A 25,925-nucleotide genomic window follows, 5' to 3' on the forward strand; every position below is an offset into this window, starting at 1 on the left:
AAAAATGAAATTAGACCACCTTCTTATACCATACACAAAAATTAATTCAAAATGGATTAAAGAGTTTCGTGTAAGACTCAAAACTATAAATTGTAGAGGAAAACACAGGCAATAAAATCTCAGACATTTCTTGTATCAAATATTTTTTTGATATTTCTCCTGTGACAAGGGAAACAAACAAATAAAGTTTGTGCCCAGCAGAGGAAACCATGAACAAAATGCAAAGACAACTCATTGAATTGGAGAACAGATTTTCCAATGATACATATGATAAGGGGTTAATATACAAAATTTATAAAGAACTTAATCAATTTGGCCTGACCTGTGGTGGCATAGTGGATAAAGCCTTGACCCAGAATGCTGGTCGCCAGTTCAAGGCCCCAGGCCTGCTTGGTCAAGGCACACATAGGAGATTTGATGCTTCTCTCTCCTCCCCTGCCTCTTTCTCTCTCAGCCTCTTTCTCTCTCTAAAAAAAATCAATAAAATATTTTTTAAAAAATAACTTAAATAAATACAGCACACACACACACACACAAAAATCCAGTAAAAAAATGGGCAAAGGACCGATAGACCCTCTCCAAGAAGGAACTAGAGCTGGCCAATAGACAAATGAAAAGATGCCCAACGTCGCTAATCATCAGGGAAATGCAAACTAAAACCACAATGAGAGGCCTAGCCAGACAGCTCGGTTCAAAGCATCTTGCCAGCATAGAGGTCACTGGTTTGATCCCTGGTCAGGACACGTACAGGAACAGATCAATGTTTCTGTCTCTCACTTTTCCTCTCTCACCAAAATTAATCAAAAAAGTTTTTAAATTAAAAAAAACCCACCTCACACCTGTCAGAATGGCTTTTCTTCAATAAATCAACAAACAACAGGTATTGGTGAGGAAGCCAAGAAAAGGGAACTGTTGTGTACTGTTGGTGGGAATGCAGACTGGTGCAGCCACTGTGGAAACCAGTATGGAGTTTACTCAAAAAATTAAAAATGAAACTTCCTATGACCCAGGAATTTCACTTCTAGAAATATATCTGAAGAAACCCAAAACACTGATTCAAAACAATGTACTCACCCCTATGTTTGTAACAGCATTATTTACAATAGCCAAGATGTGGAAGCAGCCTCAGTAGATGAGTAGATAAAAAAGCTGTGGTACATTTACACAATGGAATACTACTTGGCCGTAAAAAAGGAAGGCAATCTTTTGTAATAGCGTGGATGGGCCTGGAGAATAATAAGTTAAATAAAGCTGTCAGAGGAAGAAAAATGCCAAATGGTTTCACTTATATGTGGAATCTAATAAATAAAATGAAACAGAAACAGACTCTTAAATACAGAAAAGAGACTGACAGCTGTCAGAGGGGAGCGTTGTTGGGGGACTGGGTGATAAAGATGAGTGGAGTAAGCAAAAAATATGAAATGAAAGACACAGACACAGATAACAGTGTGGGGATTGCAGGAGGGAAAGGGGGTGGAGGAGGTAGATGAGGTTAAGGGGGGATAAATTGTGACAGAAGCAGATGAGTTGGGTGGTGAACACACAATACAGTATACAGATGCTGTATTATAGTATTGTATACCCGAAACCTATCTATCTATCTCTCTAAATATATATATAAATATATATATATATATATATATATATATATATATATATATAATTTTTTTAACCAGTATTACCCCAATAAATTTTTTTTTTTAACAGAGACAGAGAGTCAGAGAGAGGGATAGACAGGGACAGACAGACAGGAATGGAGAGATGAGAAGCATCAATCATTAGTTTCTCGTTGTGCATTGCGACACCTTAGTTGTTCATTGATTGCTTTCTCATATGTGCCTTGACCGTGGGGCCACAGCAGAGTGAGTGACCCCTTGCTCAAGCCAGCCACTTTGGGTCCAAGCTGATGAGCTTTGCTCAAACCAGATGAGCCCACACTCAAGCTGGCGACCTCAGGGTCTCGAACCTGGGTCCTCGGCATCCCAGTCCAACGCTCTCTCCACTGCGCCACCGCCTGGTCAGGCAATAAAATTTTTTTTAAATTTGATCTAAAGACAAATTTAAGAAATTTCTGGGAGTTTCTTAACTGTGGATCTCTGAAACCAGGAAAAGGGGGCCTTTTAACAAAAACTTTAAAAAATTAAAAGGTAAGACTCAATAAAATACCAAAATTTTCTAGTGTGGCCTTAAAGGAAACACACGTGCATGGACCATTATGCGGTGAGAGGGGACAGGCCCGCCAGCTGCAGGGCCACCTCAAAAAGCAGGTAGCAGCTTCCATTCACTGAGCTCCATGGTTTGTCTTTGTGTTTGATTCCTTTGGTAATAGATGACTGGCTGGGCAAGAGAGCGTGAGTTGATTGCCGGTCCTGTGTTGCTTTTTCCAGAAAGGTCTGGGGAGGATGGGTGTGGAGAGAGGCAAGTCTGGGAGTGCCTTTATGTATTTCATGAACTGCTTAGTTGGGATCATGCCAAGCTCTCAAAAGCTACAAGTGGCATTTAGGTTCCATGTGTCTGTTCTTGACAAGCAGGCCTAAGTGGTGTTTCATTCCTGGCCTCCTGGGATTCAGGCTTCTGCTAAGATTGGCTGTAGGAAGATAAAAGTCGAGACCAAAGACCTAGACGCTTCTGCCCACCACCCCCAATCCAGACCTGCTCAACCACAGTGAAATGTGCCTCTTTCTGCCGAGAACTTAGGTCCTGCTGTGAGCAAAATGAGATTTCCTATTGCTTTTACCTCCCTCCTAGGGGGACTCAGAGCTTCTGGATGAGGGGGAAGATTCTCCTTTTCTATTTCAGACCAATCTACAAGCACTCCCTTGAGATCATGAGCTCTGAGATATCTTTGAGAGACTGTTCACATTAGAGCAGAACTAGGAACCTTTCTTGACAAGCTGTCCTTCGTGCTTTGATATCTTTAGCAACAGTAGGAAAGGTATGAACTGAGGTGTCTTGGGAGCTCTGCAAAAAGTGGTTTACCTGTGGGGATGTGCTGGCTTCCTGCTTGTGGTCACCAGTTCTTTGTGCCCTGTGTCTGCTGTGAAGAAAGATTGAGGTCCCTAGGAACTCAATAGCCACAACTTGTTTAAATAGCATCTTTTCCTTCACAAAGGACTTTCCCAGGCACATTTGCATGTGATGCTTGCAACCTTCCCTGAAGAATACAGCCGAAGAAGCAAATTCAGTGAGGTCAAGGGGCTTTCGCAAGTTCACACAGCTAATTCAAGTGAGGACTGGGATGTGACCTCAAAACCTCTGACTTCTGCCTGGTGTTCTTTTTTTTTTTTTTTTTTTTTTTTTTGCATTTTTCTGAAGCTGGAAACAGGGAGAGACAGTCAGACAGACTCCCGCATGCGCCCGACCGGGATCCACCTGGCACGCCCACCAGGGGCGACGCTCTGCCCACCAGGGGGCGATGCTCTGCCCATCCTGGGTGTCGCCATGTTGCGACCAGAGCCACTCTAGCTCCTGGGGCAGAGGCCACAGAGCCATCCCCAGCGCCCGGGCCATCTTTGCTCCAATGGAGCCTCGGCTGCGGGAGGGGAAGAGAGAGACAGAGAGGAAAGCGCGGCGGAGGGGTGGAGAAGCAAATGGGCGCTTCTCCTGTGTGCCCTGGCCGGGAATCGAACCCGGGTCCTCCGCACGCTAGGCCGACGCTCTACCGCTGAGCCAACCGGCCAGGGCTGCCTGGTGTTCTTTAATGGACCACAGTAGGATCCGCCAGGAGGAAAGAGAGAATTCAGGAAGAAAGCTTCCCAGGGGAGGAGAAGCATCCAAGGCCATGGCGAGAGGTTAGCAAGTGGAATAATGTGACTCACAGGGTGTACTGTTGGAGTCACATGCATGGATTGACAAGATCAGGCAGTCCCTAAAAGAAAACGGTCCCTTCCTCCTCGAGAAGGGGTCACGTTCTTCTAAAATAACTTTGAAGTATTGCTGAGGAAATTCAGGTTTAAGAAATAGTGGTGTATCTGTCCCTTATCCTAATGACTTAGGAGAGAAGGGAGACTGTGGGAAGTGATCTGTGTAGGTAGCACCAGAGCATGAACTTTGAGCTACTGGCCTGTGCATTGGGAGTCAGACTGGGGGCTCTGGCTAGAAATGGAGGAATCCAGCAAAGACTAGGAAGAATTTTCTCAAGTAGGAGACTTGCCTTCACAAGTAGTCTTTAACTGGAGTTAATATAGAAAAAGCAACCCTTGCAACAAACACTACCATTCTGGAATTATCAGGAGAAAGTAATAGGCAAGAGGATCACATATTTTTTATATATATATAATTTTATGAGTCTACTAATATATACAGGCTGAGGCAAAAGTAGGTACTTATCATTGTGAGTACAAAAAACAGTTTATCCTTGAGTTTTTTATTATTTCCATATGAACAACTGTAAACCTACACTTGCTCCACCCTGTATTGGTGATAAAAGGGAACCTAAAATTTTAATATGAAACAAAAATCTGTGATAGGACTCAACCCTGAATTTCTGCCATAGGAAAAAGCTTATCATAAAGGCAAAATGAATGAGGAAGTGAAAACTGGGGTGTATCTTGAGAGGCAAGCTTGTGTGCGAAGGAGGAAGTGCCAGCCTTCATTCATTTATTCAGCCATTTAGCTAGTAACTACTTTGTATCCATAATATGCCAGCACAGTTGTAGATATGAGGATATAGCAGCGAATAAGACAGAGTCTTGCTTCCAGGAGCGAATGTTGTGGGGTTGGGGGGAGCAGAATTTAAATAGATGAACAAAATAAATAATGTGGTTACAGTTTGTGCTGTGTATGTGCCATGAAGAATTGAAACAGGATGAGCGGGAGCACTGTGCTTTCGGTGGCTGAGCGGCCAGAGAAGGCCGCACAGCAGTGATGCACAGCAGCCAGTATGGGGGCTCTAGGGGAAGGATGGCCCAGGCAGACAGAAGGGCAAGGCTTGTTAAAGAAATAGCAAAAAGGCTGGTGTCACAAGCACAGCAGAATGATGAAAGATGTCAGATTGTGGAGGGCCCCATTGTGGGATTCTACTTCAAGATAATGGAAAAGCCAGTGGGGAGATTTAAACTGAGGAGTGATTGATGACTGTAGATTAAAAGAGAGAGAGAGTCCTGGCCAGGCAGCTTAGTTCGTTAATGTCGTCCTGATATGCCAAGGTTGCGGGTTCAATCCCCGGTCAGGGAACATACAAGAATCGACCAATGAATACATAGATAAGTGGAACAACAAATAATGTTTTTCTCTCTCTTGATCTCTCCCTCTCTCTCTGTCTAAAATCAATAAAGTTTGAGAAATGGTTGTGGGAGACTTTCTTACAGCACTGTTGGACAGACTAAAAATGCAAGCCAAGATATTTCTGATAAAAATAACAAAACTGACACAGAGACTAGAGGTGTTTATTCTAGAGGAGTCCTAAAGTTGTTCCTCACGGGAAGGATGAAGGGATGGCAGTGTGTCTGCGTGAGGGCCTCTCTGGTGGAGAGAGTGTTTGAAAGACGCCAAGGAGCCGCCAGAGGCCAGAAAAGGGTGTGCCTGTGAGTGGGCGCCCTCTGTGACTGGCGTGCCCGAGACTGAGAGGGCAGTCACAGAAAACAAGAAGGGGCTTTGCTTCTGTTTTGTAAACATATAAAGAGCAAGAAAACACAGAGGGCAGAATAAAGCCACTGCGGAGTAAGTAGTAGTCAGTGATTGGCTCCTTAGTTGAATGTTGTGCACTGGGCAGGCTGTTAGGCACCAGTGATACCACAAGTAGCAAAACAGCAATCTCTGCCTCACAGAATTTGGGGGGGGGGGGTGAACAAGGGAGCAGTAGAAAAAAATAAACACAATAAAGAATCAAAATACTTAAAAATCTTAAGTGGAAGTAAATGCCATGGGGAAAAAAAATCAAGCAGAGAAGGGGAATAGGACATTTGGGGAAGGAGAATGATTTTAAAGAAGGTTGTTTTAGGCCCTGGCCGGTTGGCTCAGTGGTAGAGCGTCGGCCTGGCGTGCAGAAGTCTCGGGTTCGATTCCTGGCCAGGGCACACAGGAGAAGTGCCCATCTGCTTCTCCACCCATCCCCCTCTCCTTCCTCTCTGTCTCTCTCTTCCCCTCCCGCAGCTGAGGCTCCATTGGAGCAAAGATGGCCCGGGTGCTGAGGATGGCTCCCTGGCCACTGCCCCAGGTGCTAGAGTGGCTCTGGTTGCAACAGAGCGATGCCCCGGAGGGGCAGAGCGTTGCCCCCTGGTGGGCGTGCTGGGTGGATTCCGGTCGGGCGCATGCGGGAGTCTGTCTGACTGTCTCTCCCCGTTTCCAGCTTCAGAAAAATACCAAAAAAAAAAAAAAAAAAAAAAAAAAGAAGGTTGTTTTATTACTTGGCTTTTATTATAATAGGAAAATCATTGGAGGGTTAGTGTTGGGCAATGACATTATCTGACATTTTTAAATAATTACTCTTGTTGCTCTGAGAATAGAGAGGTAAAGGACAGAATGGAACGGTTTTCAACACCTTCATTGCCTTCGCCCGAGTCCCGACACCATCCTTTCTGCCTTGCAGACAGCGGGAGCCAGACCCAGAGTCTGTACCAAAGATAGACACGGTCTGCCTGGATCAATGTTTTCAGCCATTTCAAATCCTAAATCCCTTCCACCCCGTTTTAAACATTAATATCTCATTGTCTACCCTCTACTGTTGAATCTATCTTCTGTGCCTTACCACCAGACAAGAATACAGTTTTTCAAATTGCACACACTTTCATCTACATGCCATTAAGAACTGTTGATACACCCCTTGTCTGGTAAGCTTGGCCTGGAGGAAGGTCTCTAATGACTTGGTTCTGCTTAGCATTTTTTCCAACTGCTGGAGGAAGATAGCAGAGCTCATTATCAAATTGAGCTTGACTAGCCTAGAAGGAGAACTGATGTCTCTGGGTGGGTTGGAACAATGGACTGAAACCAGCAAGATAAAATTAATAAGGGCAGTGGAATTTTCCATTTAGAGTACAATACCTATTATGTTGGTATAAACTAGAGAAGACCACAAATCTCTAGGGCTTTTCTTCTCATGGACTAATGGGGGGCAGTTTTGGTTGGTTGGTTGTTTTTACTCATCATTTCAATATATGACCCTAAACTACATGTATACATGCACATAATGCAAAAACAAGCTGCGGTAATTTTAAAAGAACAAGGTCTGTATCCAAGAAGTAACCATTTCATTTTATGTGGACCATATCGTAAGGGTTTTCAGTTCTCAGTACCGTTCTCTGAGGATGCTGACAAACTAGGAATTTGGTGCTCAGTTAATAAGTTGAAATGGGTGGTGACTTGGATGGTTAAGGATGGTGCCCAGGTCCTGTGAGGAACTGTTGAAGGCACTAGAAAGGAGGAAACTTCATGATAGCTCTCATCAAATATTTATAGCACTCTCAGGTAGAAGAGAGACTAGTTTTAGTTCATGTTTTTCCAGAAGATACACCAATGGATGGCTGTTTGGGTCAATTTAAGAAGTGGTTCATGCTATTCTTCGGTGGAGTGGTGCTGTTCTTCTGGTAGTAGGTACTATCAAGGTCCTAGGGCAGTGACTGTAATAGTACATTTGATGTCAGAGGCCAGGGACCAATAGGAGGTGTGTTGTAGGAAGGATTCCTGCATTTGGAGCACAACCAACTTATTAGTCCTCAGTGCTATCACTTCTAGTGGGTCCCAGGCGCCTGGTGCCTTGTCTTTGGGGCTTTGCAGAATCAACATTGCAAGAGGAAATTGTTGCCTTAAAAACAATGTTTATTGGGATCTTCTAAGAAAACTGCCTTGAGTTAGAGAAAGCCCTGTAATTTGGCCCTTTTTAAGCCTTGCATTTTTTTTCTCATCTTTTTGTTAGTTGGTCTCAAATATTCATAGAGCTTGACCCAAAATAAGAGTTATTCTAAAAATCTTTCCTACATCTTTCAGCTGTGCTTCAAGTAATTATTTGAATATGATCTCTGGCCAGTTATAGTATTGTAAAACTAGTGAGTAATCTGTTTCTGGAGTTATTTTTTAAAATTTAATCAGGATTTCCACCTGATCTGTGGTGGCGCAGCGAATAAAGTGTCAGCCTAGAATACTGAGGTCGCTGGTTTGAAATCCTGGGCTTGCCTGGTCAAGGTACATATGGGAATTGATGCTTCCTGCTCCTTCCCCCCTTCTCTCTCTCTCTTCTCTCTAAAATGAATTTAAAAATAAATAAAAATAAAATTTAATCAGGATTTCAGAAATCGTAGGAGCTGATGAGAAAGAATAGACCTTTTTTTGTTGTTGTTGTTAATCTCCAGTCACAAATACTATTCTCCATGTCTCAGAGCTCTCAAGCTTCAAGTCTCTGCCCTTGACCCCTTGCCTCCTCCAGCTGAAAGAGGGGTGGGGGAGCCAAGGCCAGCTGGAAGCGCAGGTTCAAGTCCACAGCCCAGACGTGGACTGCAATGAACTCGGAAGAGCAGGCAGGCCTTGCTGGTGGGCGGGGACTGGGGCGGTCCCTCATAGCGAGAACTGACTTGAGGAGCCCTCATTTCTGTGGACAAAGGCGCCGGCAGACTCTGTGGTCAGACTGTGGTCACGGGTGCAGTGACCTGGGAGGAGTGGCAGATCAAGAGCACAGATGGTTGGGTCCTGGCTTTTCTGTTTCCCTGTAGACTGTGGCACAGCAGCCACTAGTTTTGTCCACATGTAGTCATCTTTTGTTCTCTTGCCTCATACAGAAAATTCTTCTTCCTCTTTTGCCAAAAGTACCCGTTCATCAAATGCCTGCTTTTCACTCACTGAGAGGTGGATGACAAAGGTCTCCTTGAGACTCTTCAAAACTGGAATAAGAAATCCCCGGAGCTGAGCCCTGACATCACGTGTGTTTGGTGTGTTTTCTGGGAAAGTCTGAGTTTAGCCTCCGGGTCACTAACGTGTGTGAACTGGGAGAGGAGCCTCACCTCCCTGAACACAGCCCTTCATTTCCACACAGGACGGGCAGGGGGCTTGAGCAATTCCGGGCGCTGGCAGCAGGGGCGGGGGCGGGTCCGGAGTAGGGCATGTGAGTGTTCAGTGCATCTTAGCTGCTGGCTTTCTTGGTAGCTGGCAATCATTTATACAGACTTGAATCACATTAACTTTTAACTCTTCGGTATTTTACTCAAGACTAACTTAAAGATGAAGGGGAGATAGCATTGTACTTTCTCTCTAGTTTTTCACTCTTGTCATTTGTGGAGAGGAGGGTGCGGAGAGGACTCCCATTTGATTGAAAAACAAAATGACAGATACAGAATAACCCTTCCTTATCCAGAGTTCTCCCTTCTATTTTTAGTTTTTCTGTTCTTGAAGATGAAGAAACAGAGCTAAAATATAACATTAGCACTTACAATTGTTTTGATCTCGTGGGTGACAATTTCAAGATGAATGTCTGTCTGTTAGAGCTGCAATAACACAGACTTTATGCTCCTGATAATCTCTGCCCTGGGAGAATCGATTACCTGGGCTTGTGATGGAGTAACAGAACTGTTTTCTCTCTGCCTTTTCAAGCCATTAGGAGTGCTCTTAGCCTGTGTCTGCTGAGCTGGAAGTAATCTCTAGTCATGGACTACCAGACTGCTGCTTTGTCTCCCACTGAACTCCAGACTCTTGCTTCTGGGTTTCCAGGCTCCTCTCTCGGCACTGTCCCCACTGCGTCCTCCTCTGTCTGAGCCTGTCTTCTTACTCTCTACACCTTCTTCTCCACGGTCCCCAAGTTCTACTATGCTACTGCCTTCCTCTCCCCTGAGTTATATAGTCTGTCATCTTCAGGGTCATGCTGACAGGGGCTGTCACTCAACTGAATTTGAATGTTGGTTAATGGCACTTGGTCTACAGCAGTAATTCTCAACCTGGGCTGCACATTGGCATCACCTGGGAAGCCTAAACAAACTTCCAGTGCTGGGCCCCTTCCTCAGAGATCCAGATTGAATTGCTCTGTGCTGTAACCTGAGCATCAGGCTATTTTAAAGCCCTCCCGGGTGGTTGAGTGTGCAGCCAAGGTTGAGAACCACTGGTCTACAAACTCATTCAACCCCCAGGCTCAGTCTGTGTTCTAATAATAGCACTGTTTGTTCCCCAATGACTGGTATACTACAGTGTTTTAAATAGTTCATGTGAGTATAAAAACATTTAAGTAGCTATTTTTACTTTGTGTGAATTTGGTATTGTTAGGGACAGGAGATCCTATTTTTGATAGTCCAGTTCCAGAGCACTTCTGGGGTCACCTGACAGCAGCAGCAGGTTCCAGGCACTAAATGCTCACAACTAAGTAAGCTTGTCACATTCACAAGCCTATTGGGATCCTCACAGCAAGCCCACAAGTGATCTCCACCCCACCCCCCAGGTATTTGCCATTTCTGATTAACGCAGAACCCGATGTCCAGAGAGGCTCATCCACCTGCCCAGAGCTGCACAGAAAGCAGTGCTGACTGAACTTGAAGGCACTCTACCCCCACCCCCCCGGGAAGGAACACCCTAACTGAATAACGTCCTGGAAAATAAGGATGTGCCTGCTTTAGCTTTGGGGTTGGACTCTTTAAATTGGCTTGCATTCTTTTGTGTATATTTTGATTTCAGCTTCACTCCCAAGTTGCTTAGAGATGTCCTAGGCTGGGAGGCCATTTCACAATGTTGTTTCTTTCATGCACGCAGGGGACATTATGTTAGAAAAGCATCTTGCTTCTTGCACCTGACCTAGTAGAACCCACCCCCACTTTCATTTCATCTAGGTGGTGGGTAGGCAGTGCCACCCCCCTTTTGAAGAAGGGAAACTGGTGTGCCACGTATTAATTACCTACTAATAGTTATAGTTCGATAACTAATACTTATACCTCGATAAGTAATAGTTACAAGTCATCGAGCACTTACTAAGTGCCAGGCTGTGTACTAAGCTGTTTACTTCCTCTGTGCTTATCCTCATTTTCTAGATGAGGAAACAGACCAGAACCGGTGGAGATGCTTGCCCTGGATACAGCCAGTAATTGGAACCATGTTTTTGTGCTTGTTCTTTAAATCCCTCATGAGCAAAATTGCAAGACACAAGCTTCATTTGCTGCCTTGCCTGAGCCTCCACTGCATATGCAGTGGCATCTGGACAGCCAAGTCCCGGCATCAACCACTGAAGCATAAAGACTGGTTTTTATTTCTCTTTGTCAAATGGTCATTTTATAGCTATTGTGAAACAATTTTTTGCCAACTTTGAATATCAGACTAAGGTCAAACGGGCTCTAAATATTCCTTCACCAGCCATCCCAATACAAGGCTGCTTTAGTGTAAACAACCCCTGAAGGTGAGAACTGGCTCTTGGAGCATCACTCCATCCATCTCTGACTGCCGTTTCTCACAGTTTCAGAATCATGAGAAGGACCCTGTCTGTCACTGCTGCTGGGCACTTCATTACTGCACAGTCACTAAATGCTCAGGACGGGAACCATCTCCCCTCCTTGCTCATTATGAATATGCGAGCTTATTTTTTTTCCCTCTTCAAGCATATAAAGCCTGCTTATTATCTGATTTTTTAAAATATGAACACACACACACACACACACAATTTTGTAAGGGGAGTGACTATCAAGAAAGAGATCAGCAGAGATGAGAGCTAAGGGAGACTCAGGCCTGTGTCAGGGCACTGGGTCACTAATGAAGTGCAAACCTTTAAAGAAATGTTGTTTATCCCCCTACAGGGCATACAAAACCATTGAGGATGATGACTTGAAGTTTCCCCTTATTTATGGAGAAGGCAAGAAGGTAGGTAGGCACGTTCATTGCCCCCAGACTGGGAACCAGGCTGCCTTTGCATAGCCCGTGGCAATCTGTGCTTCCACTCAACAGCTCCTGATTTTATAGCCTTGACAGTTTGAGAGAATATCACCTCCATCATCCTTCAGATCTCCTGTCTTAATGGTCCAAGAAGTGGCAGGGTGAGGGAGGGGCGTGGCGAGCTCAAGGGACAAACTCTGTTTTGTGAAAATAACATCCCCTTTCTCAATCTATTTGAATAACTTTTTACAATGTGTAAACATGACCGCTTTCACATACATCATCCCATTGTATATCTGACAACAAGCCACAAGGCAGGCAGAGCTGGCTGTATTCTATCCATTTGGTAGACAGGCAGCTGGGACTCAGGTTAAAACTGCCCCAGGTCACCCAGCCAGCAAGGGGTGGCCCCAGCCAGGGCCCGCTGCCTCCTGGTGCTCGCACACTCCACCGTGGCAGTTCAGGTTGGTCAGGTCTGCTTCTGCACTTTCCCCGTGGGAGGGGTCCGGAGCTTCGCCATGCCTAAGCCGTGGGATCACTCGGACCTGAACCCAGGCGGGGACAGCGCAGACCATTTGTCACCAGCTCTCAGGGCCCCAGTCAGCCTCACACCCTGAGCAGCGGGCACACTGTGGAAGTGAAGGAAAGCTGCCAGTTGCACGGTGGTCTGTGAGCAGAGGCTGCAGGAGGGTGCAGTCCTGGAGCAGCTGTGAGGAAGCGCTGAAGCCACTTCCCAATCAGAACAAACACCTGAATCATCACATTCTTCCTGCAAACGCAGATACATTTCAGTAGGTGCTGAGAGTTCCAATTAGAAGTGAAATACATGGTTGCATTAAAAAGAATGTTCAACTGAAATTTTTTCCAGCATTTGATAGTTTTTTAGCGGGAGGAAGTGACTCATAAAAAAACTGAAGGATGCCTTCCTGAGAACTTGTGTGTGTGTGTGCATGTATGTGAGAGAGAGGGAGTTAGGTTTGGCCGCTCCGTGTAGCTCAGCAGTGATTTCATTGGAAGGAAGCATTTCATGGAGGGAAATGAAATGCAAATATCTGGTCCATGTAGGGATCACTTTTCAAATGAATTTGCCCCTTTCCTGGTGGTTCACTTTTGACCCCACTGTCCATGGTTGAGAGTCATGATGAGGAAGGGCTCTGTTCCTGATAGAATTGTTTGACCTTTCAGTACGGTGGGAACCATTAATGTGAATCCTTCAGCCCTGCACGTCAATAGAGTTCTTTGTGGGGCTGAGATTCTCAGCGTTACCCTGCTGGACCCAGTGAGCTTAGGACCACATCCTGTTATCACTGATCCCTACTTCCTGCCTCACCTGGTATCTGACACATGGCAGGCCTTCAATAGGTACATGAGCATTAAATAAGCTGTTCAGTTGTGTTCAGTATACTTTCCTTCATATCAACAATAAGATTTAAAGGAGCAAGGTTTTCCCACTTATGCAAAATAGTTCAATTTACCAGGACCTCATGCTCCTCAAGCATTTCAGTAAATTTGGGCTTGACGGTTTTGTGATACACAGTGGCAAGTTCTGTCATTGGAACTGTTGACCTATTTAAAAGCCACTGTGGCTCCTGTTGGCTCCCAGTTTGCCCTGCACCAAAGTGGCACACCAGCCTGCTTGAGGACATCACAGTTTCTTGAAACATCTTCACAACAGCAACACATTGGTTCTGTCTAGATCCTTTATGGGGGTTTCTCTTCCCTCTCTGCAGAACACTTTCAGAAAGTTTCAGAATACTCTTGCAGCATTACTTTTCATTTTATTTCTGCCAGTGCTTCTAAGGAATTGTGTTGGTGACATCTGTATGTTTTATAAACAAATTCAGTAACTAGCAGAAATATCAGATTTCTTTGAACATCCCCACCAGTGCTTTTTCCAGCCAGAGAGGGTGCCATTGAGAGGAGGCCAGCAGAAGGCCCGCAGGGACTCGGGGTCCACATTTAGAGTTGAACACCTCTCGGCTAGAAGGGAGCCGTCCCACCTCCCTGCAGAGCGGAAGCTGTACGCAGTCCACCAGACCAGACCCAGGCTCCACACCGGTGCCTGCTTTTGACCCCCTTCAATTCTTGCCTTTAAAAACTGTGTCATGGTTTTGTTTCCACTTTTTTTTTTACAGAGACAGAGAGAGGGATAGATAGGGACAGACAGACAGGAACTGAGAGAGATGAGAAACATCAATCATCAGTTTTTTGTTGCGACACCTTAGTTGTTCATTGATTGCTTTCTCATATGTGCCTTGACTATGGGCCTTCAGCAGACCGAGTAACCCCTTGCTCGAGCCTTGGGTCCAAGCTGGTGAGCTTTGCTCAAACCAGGTGAGCCTGCACTCAAGCTGGTGACCTTGGGGTCTCGAACCCAGGTCCTCTGCATCCCAGTCCGATGCTCTATCCACTGCACCACCTCCCGGTCAGGTGTTTTTTGTTTCCACTTTTAATGTAAACCTGCTCACCTTCTGATCTCAGATCAGCTCTGAATTCTGGGGAAACTAGGAGGAAGATGATAGTAATGTATTAGATTGTAATGTTTCTTAGCATAGGTAAGTTATTCTTACTACCCAAGCAATAAAGTGAGGATTCAAGCTCAGGTCTTTGAACCATGACACTATACTGGATATATTATTGTTGATTCAAGTGTTAAGCCATTTGGCTCATTTTCCCAGAATGACCTCACTCCTCCCCTTTGTGTTTACCTGTCTTGATGCTGCCCATCTTTCTGCACAGAAATTTAGTGCCACGTCCAGGGGACCTTCTCAGCAGAATTTTTACTTCCTCTGAACTAATAACCCATTGTTTCTATGTCTTTCAACATGTGGCCATATTTTATATATCATTAGACATGTGCCTCCTCTTGCCCTTACCAAGTTTCCTTTATAGCAGGGACAGGTCCATAGACAATTGATGCCCTCAGCATACTGTCTTCACTTAGTAGGTGCTCACTAAATTTTGGAGTAAATCTGTAGCATCCTGGGAGGTGTTAAGGCTGACTTCATAGGCATTAGTGTGGTAATCTAATCTTGCTTTCTTAAAGCATTGGGAAAACCAAAAACAGGTGGTAGGTTCTTAGCCGAGGTCTCTGTGTGGTTACAGCAAAGTGACGTGTTGTTCCTTTCCACCCAGAGGGAATTTGTGGAGATGGGGTAGGTATAGGGCTGCCAATAGTTTACTTTCTTCAGCCATAAAGTATAATACATGAGCTTTGGGAGGATAGCAGCTGCCACTGACTTCTCTACATCTTTTTTAGTGCCTGATGTGGAACCAGACACATAGATGGCCAGCAAATACTGTACTTGTAGAGTGGGTGTCTAACGGATGGACAGATGGATGGATGGATGGTGTGAATTGATTTGCGTAGCTATAGACATGACACGTGTATTGGATTTAGTTTCTTGGACACCCTTCCCTCCAGGCTCTAAAAAGAAAGCTGAAAAGAGACAACAGCAACCCATCAGATTTAAGATAATTGGTGGAAAAGCCACTTGTTAAGTGATCTTGGTGAGCCCTTTCTTGGAAACAGCTACCCACACACATTAGTCAGAAGGGGCACAGAGAGAGGCCGGAGGAATTGGAAACTGCTTGCTTCTCTCTTGGTCTGTGGCAGCTATACTGTGGCAGAAATCCTTTCTCTCTGTGTGTGCTTCTCATGAACCTCTGCTTTTACTCCTAGGCCCGAGTAATGGCAACCATTGGAGTGACCAGGGGCCTGGGGGACCATGACCTGAAGGTGCATGATTCCAACATCTACATAAAACCATTCCTGTCTTCAGCTCCAGAGGTACCACATGCGATTTTTGTTTCTATTTTTTACAATACAGTATTTTCTTACTCTATTCTTCCCACGACTCACACCCCATATCCAGACAGTAGCCGGCTTGTGTCATATGTTCTGTAGTATCTCTCATGCCTGCTACTTTCTCCCACTCATGCTCACTGTGAAGTCCTGTTTCCTACCCTCATCGCCTCTGTCCTGGTAGCTGTATAGCCCCTAGTGGCTTTGCCTGCCTTCTCAATCCGCCCCACATACTGCTGTCAAGTAGATTTTCTAAACTACCACTCTGATCCTGTTTGCTTAGAAGCCTTAAACAGCACGTCATGAGTTGGGGAATAGAGCCCAGACTCCTTTTATTGGCATTCAAGGCTTGTTATAAATTGGCCTTTTTTCTTTTTTTTAATACAGTGAGAGGAGAGGAGGCAGAGACAGACTCCCGCATGCACCCTGAATGGGATCCACCCAGCAAGCCCACTAGGGGGCGATACTCTACCCATCTGGGGTGTTGCTGTGTTGCTCAGCAACTGATCTCCTAGCACTTCAGGTAGAGGCCATGGAGCCATCCTCAGCGCCTGGGGCCAACTCGCTCCATTCGAGCTCTGGCTGCAGGGCGGGGGGGGGGGGGGGGGTATGGGTAGAGAAGCAGATGGGCGCTTCTCCTGTGTGCCCTGACCAGGAATTGAACCTGGGACATTGACATGCTGGGCCAATGCTCTACCACTCAGCCAACGAACCAGGGACTAAATTGGTCTTTTTAATTTGATCTTTACTCCCCTCTGACAGCCAGAAGGACTCTACAGTTACCAACATATGAACTTCAGTTTCCCATATTTACTTAAACTATTTCTTCTACCTAGAATGCCCTTCCCGCCCATCTCCAAATATCCAAATTCTTCTTTTTCTCTAGGGCAGTGGTTCTCAAACTTTTTGAAGTCGGGACGCATTTAAAATCCTACAAGTAATTGTAGGTACACTATATACAAATTTCTGAGAAATATGTTATAATAATTAAGTCACATATTAAAGAAAAAAATATAAAGGCCAAGCATTCCAAGTGTGCTTTTATGGTAATTAAATTAAATAAATACAACAAAATTAAATTTATTCTGACATTAAAAAACATTTTTATGTTACGTTTTTTGAGTTATGTCCCAATAGGCACATATTTCTCTGGAATACCATGGGGCGCACCTGGAGGGCTCAGCAGTGCGGCCTGGCACACACTTTGAGAACCACTGCTCTAGGGTTTAGCTTAGATACCTCTCCTGTGGAGAGTTCCCTGATTCCCCTGTCCTCAATCAGAAGTAAAGCCTTCTTCCTACTCTGGATGTACACAGAGCAGCTGCCTCTGACAGCACATTTACATCATCATTGTTGATATACATCCTTTCTCCCCACTTAGGTTTTTAATGACTTGGAGAGCTGGTATCATTCAGTTGATGTTTGGAGCAGCTAATTGGAAAACAAGTCATAAATTTGGTTTAAAAAAATCACTTTTCTTACAGGGAACAATATCAAGCACTATTTCAGAGTATATAATTTAGAAAAAATGTTGCTTCTAAGTTTTAGAAAAATATAGTAATAGTTCAGGGACTGTTTTCCTCATATCATAAGGAGGCTATAATTTGATGGCTGCTCATGCTGTTGTAGCATCCCCAGTATGCCCGGCTGGAATACGCTCCTGCCTAACTTTCACTTTTGGTTACAACCTGGTAGCAGCAGCTCCAAGCATACCATTTTCACCCGGGGCAGGAGGGAGAAGCCAGTCTCTCTGTGAAGATACTCACTCGCATCTCTTCAGCTAGAATTGTGTCACATGACCCCCTCGCTGCAAGGGAGGTTGGAAGAGAGAGAGCTTTCATTTTTCCAATAAAAGGGAGCCAGAGAGGGGTGAAGCAGGTAGCAGCAGTGTTTGTCTCCTGTGTAATTAATTGTTAAAGCAGCGCCTTGCCCTAGAAGGGCCCAGAATGTTTAGCCATAGTCCATCTGCATGTTCTTCCCAAGGGTAGGTACTGTTTCAGTGAAGGCTCTTTCTGTTGGAGAAAACAGGAAACCCATTCAAGCTAACTCAGAAAAGAAAAATGTTTATTTTGATGATCTTGGAAGAGATGTTTATGGTATCTACAAGAAAAGCCCTTGAACAGCCAGGTTTTGTGGGAGGGTGGGTCTGGACCCAAGGCGCTCCTAGAGAAGCTCAGAAGTGTGAGTCGGTCACCATCATGAGGGTATTCTGCCATCAATGTGACCACCTGTATTCCATATGTCTCTGCACCATCAACCCAGTTTCACACTCTCCCGGTTCCAGATTACCAGATAAAAATCTCATTGGCCCAATTCACCTTTTATACTCTGCTACAAGTGACTTTCCTGTCTGTAGATTGGCCCTTCGGAAGGTCGGTCCACTTGAGAGCCATTGACGGCAGTTGCCAAGGCCCGCTGTCTGGCAGGGCTGAGAGGGGCAGTTTCTTTTATTGCAGGGGCAGGCATCCAAAACACGTGTAGCACAGAAGGTTGGGAGGCCACTGAGAGGGAGTCTCCAGTGAGTATCAGGCATGGAAGACACAGATTTCCTGAGATCACCTATTAGTTAGCTTGGTAAAAATAATAACTACCATTTGTCCAGAGCTTGTAACTGTCTCTCTTTTAGCCCTCGTAGCAATTCTGCATGATGAAGACCATTACTACAAAAATGTGTCCAAGGTCCCCCAGAAGCTGGGGGACCCCTGGTCCCTCAGTTCTGGCCAGCATCAGAATCCATGAATTACTGCTGAAACTAGTCCTGGCCAGAGAAAAACAATAAATACTAGACCCGTGGACCTCTGTATTTTTCTCCTTGGGAGAGAGGCATTAATCAGATCTATTAAATGGTGCAGTCACATTTCTGCTTTCCAAAAGGGACTGATGAAGGGTGACTCATGTTCCTGTGGTAGGCGGTGTCTCAGGAGATACTAATTAACCATTTTGCTCCTTAAAGCAAAGTGAAAACCTCCTTCTCACCTCCCACCCCCGTACACATACATCATACATATGCTTTCTATCTAAAGTGAGAAGAAGTTTGGTTTGGTTTGAAGAAAAATTATCTCATTGCAGTTAAAGTATAGATCTTCCAATCACTCTGCTACTGTGGATCACAAGAAGAGATTGTAGTTTTAAAATGTAGGCCTAGGTTGGGGACACTCCCTGAGGACTGATGAAACGTCCCACATGGTTGATCAGAAACCCTCAGGTCACCTGTCTTCAGTGATGCTGGTTTGCAGGGCAGTGTGTTGGCGATTTCCACATTGATGAGGAATTGGAAGGATTCCAAAGGAAACTGGCAACCTCTGTAAAAATTTAAATAGGCTTGGAGAGTATAGAGTTGAATAAAGTGTAGAGTTTTTACAATAACCAGTCATATTTGTTAACTATTTGGTCTGGGCCCGACAACATACTATGGGTTTTTTTGTTTTGTTTTGTTTTGTTTTGTTTGTTTGTTTGTTTAATGCAGCATCTCATTTAATCCTCATGTGACTCTGGGAAGTATGTATGATTATTATACCCATTTTACAGAATAGGAAATTGAGATGCAGGGAAGTGAAATGACTCCCCCAACCTTGTACAGTTATTAAACAAAATAGTACTCATACCAAGGTCTGTTTAATTCAATCTGTGCATAGGGGAGAAAAGCCAAGTTCAGGGACATTTCTTTCAACAGTGGCCATGTGAACACTGGTTGAGGAGGCTCTAAAGAGACGGATCTCCTCTCTAGCCAGTTTTTTAGAGAAATAGTGCTGGCCTCAGATTTAAGTTGTAGAAAATGATGGTGTAGTAGAAAAAGTAATTGGGAAAGACAGTAATGGCCTTTAGTGTGTGCCAACCTGGGCCAGACAGAATTGTGCAAAATAAGATTGTGTACCCATAATTTAGCTGAATGGGTATGTAGTGTAAATCCCAGTATTCCTTTGCACGAGATTAAAATTTTTGTACATTTTAAATGCTTCCAGATGGAAAGGCTTTAGCCTGAGCCAGGAAAGGGGGAGGGAGGTTAGAGGGAAGAAGAGGAGCAGCTTAAATTAGCTACTCTGGATGAGTGCAAAGAAGATGGGTACAGGGGACCCCTCATCCCCCATCCTGGGACAGAAACTCCTTGTCCTTGGTTTGCAGTGTTGAAGTCAGGCCCTAGAGAAACAGACGGGGCTTCTGTTGGGAACCCAGGAAGCCAGGTAATTGATGTAAACCATCTAATGAAGAATAACTAACTCCCTTCCTGCCTTCCCTCCCCTGTCCCACCCTGCCCTGCCTTTCTAACTGTGCTGTCCCAAGAACATTCCTCTGCTGTGCTGTCTTTGCCAAGCATGGATCTTTATTTCACACTTGGGTTCTAAATTTCAAACCCAGCCCAGTCTGTAGCTTTAATGCATGGGTGGGGGGAGAGGTGATTTAGTTCTAAGAAGAAAGGATCAAATACCTTGGAAATCAGCATTGTTCCCTTCATCATTGTAGCTCCTAATTTGATTTGATGATTTAAATAAATCAAAACCATGTGGATTAAATTTACGTAAAAAACGCACAGGGGTTTAAAAATTAGAGGAGGGTTTCTAGCCAAACACATTTTCGGTTTTGCTGAAAACAGGGCGCTGGAAAACTCTTGAGTTTGCCAAACCCGAAGAGCAACGCCAGGTTTGCTGAGCCTCCCTCAGATCTCCTGAGGTCTCCAGCAGGGATTTCTGGCCAAGAACTGAATTCCACAAGAGGCCCTGTCAGCCGTGTCAGGCCTGCTGGTCAGGGGTGAGGGGCCGATGACCCTCCTTGGTCCTGGCACCTGTGGTCTCCGTGTAACAGCGTTAGCGGCGCCGGGCCTCCCATCCCCGTGCTCAGTGGAGCTCCTCGCCATTCCCTCTTTCCTCCCAGCCTGAAAGAGTTCAGGTGGAGAAGAAAGGATCTGGGAACCAAGGGCACTAGGCCCAGACCCTCTGCATCTTCTCCGTTGGCCCAGCCTGACACAGACAGTGTGTCGTTCAGTGCAGGAAGCTTGGCCCGGGCCTGAGTCCCAAACTTCCAGATGTTCTCTGCTCCACGCCCCTTTCTGGCCTGTGACAGGTCCTCCCCAGAGCTAAGAATCCTCTTCGTGTTACTTATACTTTCTGCCTCCCCTCTAAGACTGCACTTTTCGCCGTTAGCCCCCCTTTGAGCTCTCAGGAGAACGAGGTCTTTTCCTGCGTGGGGGCCGGTTTGCAAGACCCCTCCTCTGCCCCTGCCGGACTCAACCTTAGGGAGCCCGGTTTTCTCTCGACTTCCGTTCTCCTCTCCTCAGAGCTCAAGGTTCCTGGCAGCTGTGTTTTGTAACTCGTTCCCTCGTTTAGCTCATTCTTGGTTTTCTCTACCGAGATATTCTTTTTCCTTCTATCTGAAAGAAACAGTTTCCCTAAGAGAAGGAAGAGCTTAGACCCCAGTGTCCACAGGCCAACCCCAGCAGCAGTGTCCCCTGTGGCTTGCACACAGGACTCAGCCTGCCTTTCCCCTTCTGGCGGGGGGAGGGCAGGGGGGGAAACGCCTGTGTGACACAGTGCTGGGAAATGCACACGGAACAGCTGTGGAATGGCCTGGCGCAGGCCTGCTGCCTGGTTAGTAAATACAGGTCTCCCTTCTCAACACTGGTTTCTGGAAGGCTTCACATGTAGGAGTTCCCAGGATTGACTTTCATTTTAAGAGAGAATACAATTTTGTTTGGAACTCCCCTTTGGAATCCCATGCAAAGAGGAACGATATGTATTTTTTTAAATGCTTATTTTATTGATTTTAGAGAGTGGAAGGGAGTAATCAAAAGACAGGAACATCTGTTCATGTAGGTGCCCTGACCAGGCATTGAACCAGCAACTTCTGCATTTCAGGACAATGCTCATAACCAAGTTATTCAGCCAGGGCAGGAACAATATTTAGAATCTCACATTGACATCTTAATATTTACAGTCTTCTGATTCTTGGTAGCTTTTCATGCCCTTGAGGAAAGAGCATGGTGTTTTTTTCTATTTTGTACTCTGCATTTTAGCCAATCCATAAGAAACAGTACTGGTGCAGAATGACATGGACAATTGCTGTAGTGTACTCATAAGTAGTTTAAAAAGTGATATGTGTACTTGTGCACATATACATGTCTGTGTTTCTATAAATCTGGAAGAAACTTTCCTAAAATGGTAATGGTAATTATCTTTGAGTAGTAGAAGAAGAAAAACTTGTTTTAAAAAATTCTCTAAACCTCTCAAAAATACCTTAGGAGGCAGTGTGATACAGTGGTTAGAAACTCGGGCTGGTAATCAGTCTTGGCTTGAAGCTCTATCACTTCATTTATGAGCTGGGTGGCCTTGGGAAAGCTACTCTGCCTGGATCTCCACCTCCTCATCAATAAGAAGAGGACAGTGCAAGTGTTGTACCCAAGAACCTAAGGAACACGTGACATATATAAAGTACTTAGCACAGAATGTGGCATAATGAATATTAGCTCCTAGTTTCTCTTCACATTGTGTCGAAACCAGAAAACTTCTCTGGCTCTTTACAGAGGGGTCGTAGGTCCAATAGTGTTCATTGGACAGAACACTGGGGAACGTGGCCTCAGGGAGTTAGAATTTTTGGCCAGTTGGGAGATGAGACTAGATGAAGAATGATTAGCCATCAGCCCTGTGGTTCTTGCTATCTAAAAGACCAGGGGAATTCAGAGAAGGGAGAGACACTATATAATCTGAAGAAGGGCAAAATAAGTAGGACAAGAAAAAGGAGGAGGCAGGAGGCAGTCTGGTATGAAATCCGGTTTGCCTTACAGGGCCATAGAGCTCAGAAGGTTAGCTTGAAGGGTTACTAGCTATAATAAAACCAATTTTTGTGGAGTGTCTTGAACTGGACCTGCAGCATTAGATAAGGTCTTCGCAAGGGGGTAGCATGATAAATGTGGCGGTGGGAGCCTTAGCCTGGAACAGCAGGTCGATGGGGGCGTGGATGGGCGGGGAGATGCAGACAGGGAGGCCACTGTAGAACTGAAGCCACGAGGAGCTGAGCTAAGGCAGAAACTGTGAAAACCAAGAGGACGCATATCTGAGAGACATTTCTTTTTTTTTTTTTAATAATTTTATTTTTTTTATTTTTTTAATGGGGCGACATCAATAAATCAGGATACATATATTCAAAGATTACAAGTCCAGGTTATCTTGTTGTTCAGTTATGTTGCATACCCATCACCCAAAGTCAGATTGTCCTCTGTCACCTTCTATCTAGTTTTCTTTGTGCCCCTCCCCCTCCCCCTTTCCCTCTCCCTTTCCCCCCTCCCCCCGTAACCACCACACTCTTATCAATGTCTCTTAGTTTCACTTTTATGTCCCACCTACGTATGGAATAATGCAGTTCCTGTTTTTTTCTGATTTACTTATTTCACTTCGTATCATGTTATCAAGATCCCACCATTTTGCTGTAAATGATCCGATGTCATCATTTCTTATGGCTGAGTAGTATTCCATAGTATATATGTGCCACATCTTTATCCGGTCATCTATTGATGGGCTTTTTGGTTGTTTCCATGTCCTGGCCACTGTGAACAATGCTGCAATGAACATGGGGCTGCATGTGTCTTTACGTATCAATGTTTCTGAGTTTTGGGGGTATATATCCAGTAGAGGGATTGCTGGGTCATAAGGTAGTTCTATTTTCAGTTTTTTGAGGAACCACCATCTTTCTTCCATAATGATTGTACTACTTTACATTCCCACCAACAGTGTATGAGGGTTCCTTTTTCTCCACAGCCTGAGAGACATTTCAAAAGAAAACTTATTCTGACCAGGCAGTGGCGCAGTGGATGGAGCGTCGGACTGGGACGCAGAGGACCCAGGTTTGAAACCGTGAGGTCGCTGGCTTGAGCGAGGGCTCATCTGGTTTGAGCAAAGTTCACAGCTGGAGCCCAAGGTCGCTGGCTTGAGCAGTGGGGTCACTTGTTCTGCTGTAGCCCCAAAGAGCAATTATAGCTTGACCAGGCAGTGGTGCAGTGGATAGAGCATCGGACTGGAATGTGGAAGGACCTAGGTTCGAGACCCCGAGGTTGCCAGCTTGAGCGTGGGCTCATCTGGCTTGAACAAAAAAAAGTTCACCAGCTTGGACCCAAGGTCGCTGGCTCGAGCAAGGGGTTACTCGGTCTGCTGAAGGCCTACGGTCAAGGCACATATGAGAAAGCAATCAATGAACAACTAAGGTGTCACAACAAAAAACTGTTGATTGATGCTTCTCATCTCTCTGTTCCTATCTGTCTGTCCCTCTCTCTGACTCTCTCTCTCTGTCCCCATGAAGGAAAAAAAAAAGTAATTATAGTAAACTTTGTATTCTGAGAAAAGGAAACTGTTGTTGTTTTTGAGGTCTGAAGAAGAAAATAATTTTATGTCTTCTTCCTTCTGAGTTTTCTAAATCAATTTTAAAAATAGGTTTAGGCCTGACCTGTGGTGGCGCAGTGGATAAAGCGTCGACCTGGTATGCTGAGGTTGCTGGTTTGAAACCCTGGACTTGCCTGGTCAAGGCACATACAGCAAGCAACAAGCAAGCAGAAACTGTACTTCTCGCCCCCCTCTCTGTAAAATCAGTGAATAAAATCTTTTAAAAATTAAAATTAAAAAATTTTAAAAAGATTTAAGAGTCAGGTGAGGAAACCATGGTTTGGGTGTCAGACCAAAATGACCTCTTATTCTTCTCTGCCAGCCCCCAAATTAAACATACCCACTGGACAGCAGCTGTGGGCAGTCATCTTCCCCTCCCCTCCCCCCCCCCCACACACACAGAGGGAGGTCTTCCTCGTTTCCCACCTACTGGAGAACTGCAGCAGAGGGAGCAAGTGCTCCTTACAGACAAGGAGGGACCAAGGAGAGATCTCCAAAGGGCTCGCTGTCTAATGTCCTGTATCACCAATCCTACAGGGAGGGAGAGCTGGGAAGTGTATAGCACAATACAATGCCTCTGTGCCTTTGCTGACAGCAAGACAAACCACCCCAAAACTTAGAGGCTTCACAAAACAATTTATTGCTATCTTTCATAGCTCTGTGGGCTGACTGCGCTCAGCTGGGTGGTTCTCCCTCCGAGCCTCTCACGTGGTCACTGTTGGGTGTTAGTTGGGCTGGAGTCATCTGAAGAATACATAGGCTGGAAGTCCCACGTGGCTTACTCAAGGCTGGCAGCTATTGTCCGCTATTGGCTGAGAGTTCGGCTGAGAAAGCTGTGTGAGGCTTCCCCTTGCTTTCGGCTTCTGGCATGGCAGCAGGATTCTGAGAGAATATCCCAAGAACCAGGGACTTAAAAGTTCCAGGCAGGAGCTGTATACAAGGCTTTGTGAGACTTATCTCAGAAGTCCCAGAATGTCACCTTCGAGGTCAAGGAAATCACTCAGGCTGGCCCATTCTTAGGAGAGGGGAATTGGCACCCACCTCTTGAAGGGAGGAGCACTGTGCTTGCATAAGGAGGGAAGGAACTGACGGCAGCCATCTTGGGAACTCTACCACCACCTTCAGGTAGAAGTGCCCGCCCTGTTGGGAGGTCTTAAAGATTAAAGGAACGATCATCTGTCTTTCCAGTGCAAATAGAAGTTGATGAGTTAGCAGTTTAGTTAATTAAGAAAGGAAATCTAGCCCTGGCCGGTTGGCTCAGCGGTAGAGCGTCAGCCTAGCGTGCGGAGGACCCAGGTTCGATTCCTGGCCAGGGCACACAGGAGAAGCGCCCATTTGCTTCTCCACCCCTCCGCCGCGCCTTCCTCTCTGTCTCTCTCTTCCCCTCCCGCAGCCAAGGCTCCATTGGAGCAAAAATGGCCCGGGCGCTGGGGATGGCTCTGTGGCCTCTGGCTCAGGCGCTAGAGTGGCTCTGGTCGCAACATGGCGACGCCCAGGATGGGCAGAGCATCGCCCCCTGGTGAGCAGAGCGTCGCCCCATGGTGGATCCCGGTCGGGCGCATGCGGGAGTCTGTCAGACTGTCTCTCCCTGTTTCCAGCTTCAGGAAAAAAAAAAAAAAAGAAAGGAAGGAAATCTAGCTCACAATGTAGAGGCAGATTTATGACAAAACTAATTAAATGTGGGTATCAGGACCCTTCACTCAAAATAGCTCTTACTGAGTTCTGGGTATCTCCAGGAAAGGTAGAATGTTCTAGATGGAGAGGAGAAGCAAGGTTGCAATCAAATTATTTCTTCCATAAACATTTCTCAATAGAAGGGGACCTCAGTTCCCAAGATTCTAGTAATTTGATGTGATTTCTTTTCTCATTCTTTTTTTTTATTTTTTTTTTAGTGAGAGAGAATCAGGGACAGACAGATAGAAAAGGAATGATGAGAAGCATCAACTTGTGGCACTTTAGTTGTTCGCTGATTGCTTTCTTATATGTGCCTT

The 25,925-nt window shown here is 45.3% G+C and overlaps 1 protein-coding gene across 3 annotated transcripts in view; it reads left to right on the forward strand.

Annotated features, from left to right (window-relative positions):
• PPM1H (protein phosphatase, Mg2+/Mn2+ dependent 1H) overlaps positions 1-25,925 on the forward strand; it is a 373,609-nt gene that overhangs the window by 273,878 nt on the left and 73,806 nt on the right. For 2 of the 3 annotated variants that reach the window (XM_066369322.1, XM_066369321.1), the window contains exons 7-8: positions 11,691-11,754; positions 15,449-15,556. The exons of the other annotated variant lie outside the window; for it this stretch is intronic. In XM_066369322.1, coding sequence (XP_066225419.1) covers positions 11,691-11,754; positions 15,449-15,556 — 172 coding nt within the window. The remainder of the gene's footprint in view (positions 1-11,690; positions 11,755-15,448; positions 15,557-25,925) is intronic. 3 annotated transcript variants of the gene reach the window in all.

Source organism: Saccopteryx leptura, chromosome 2, assembly GCF_036850995.1.
Source record: "Saccopteryx leptura isolate mSacLep1 chromosome 2, mSacLep1_pri_phased_curated, whole genome shotgun sequence".
Lineage (NCBI taxonomy): Eukaryota > Metazoa > Chordata > Mammalia > Chiroptera > Emballonuridae > Saccopteryx > Saccopteryx leptura.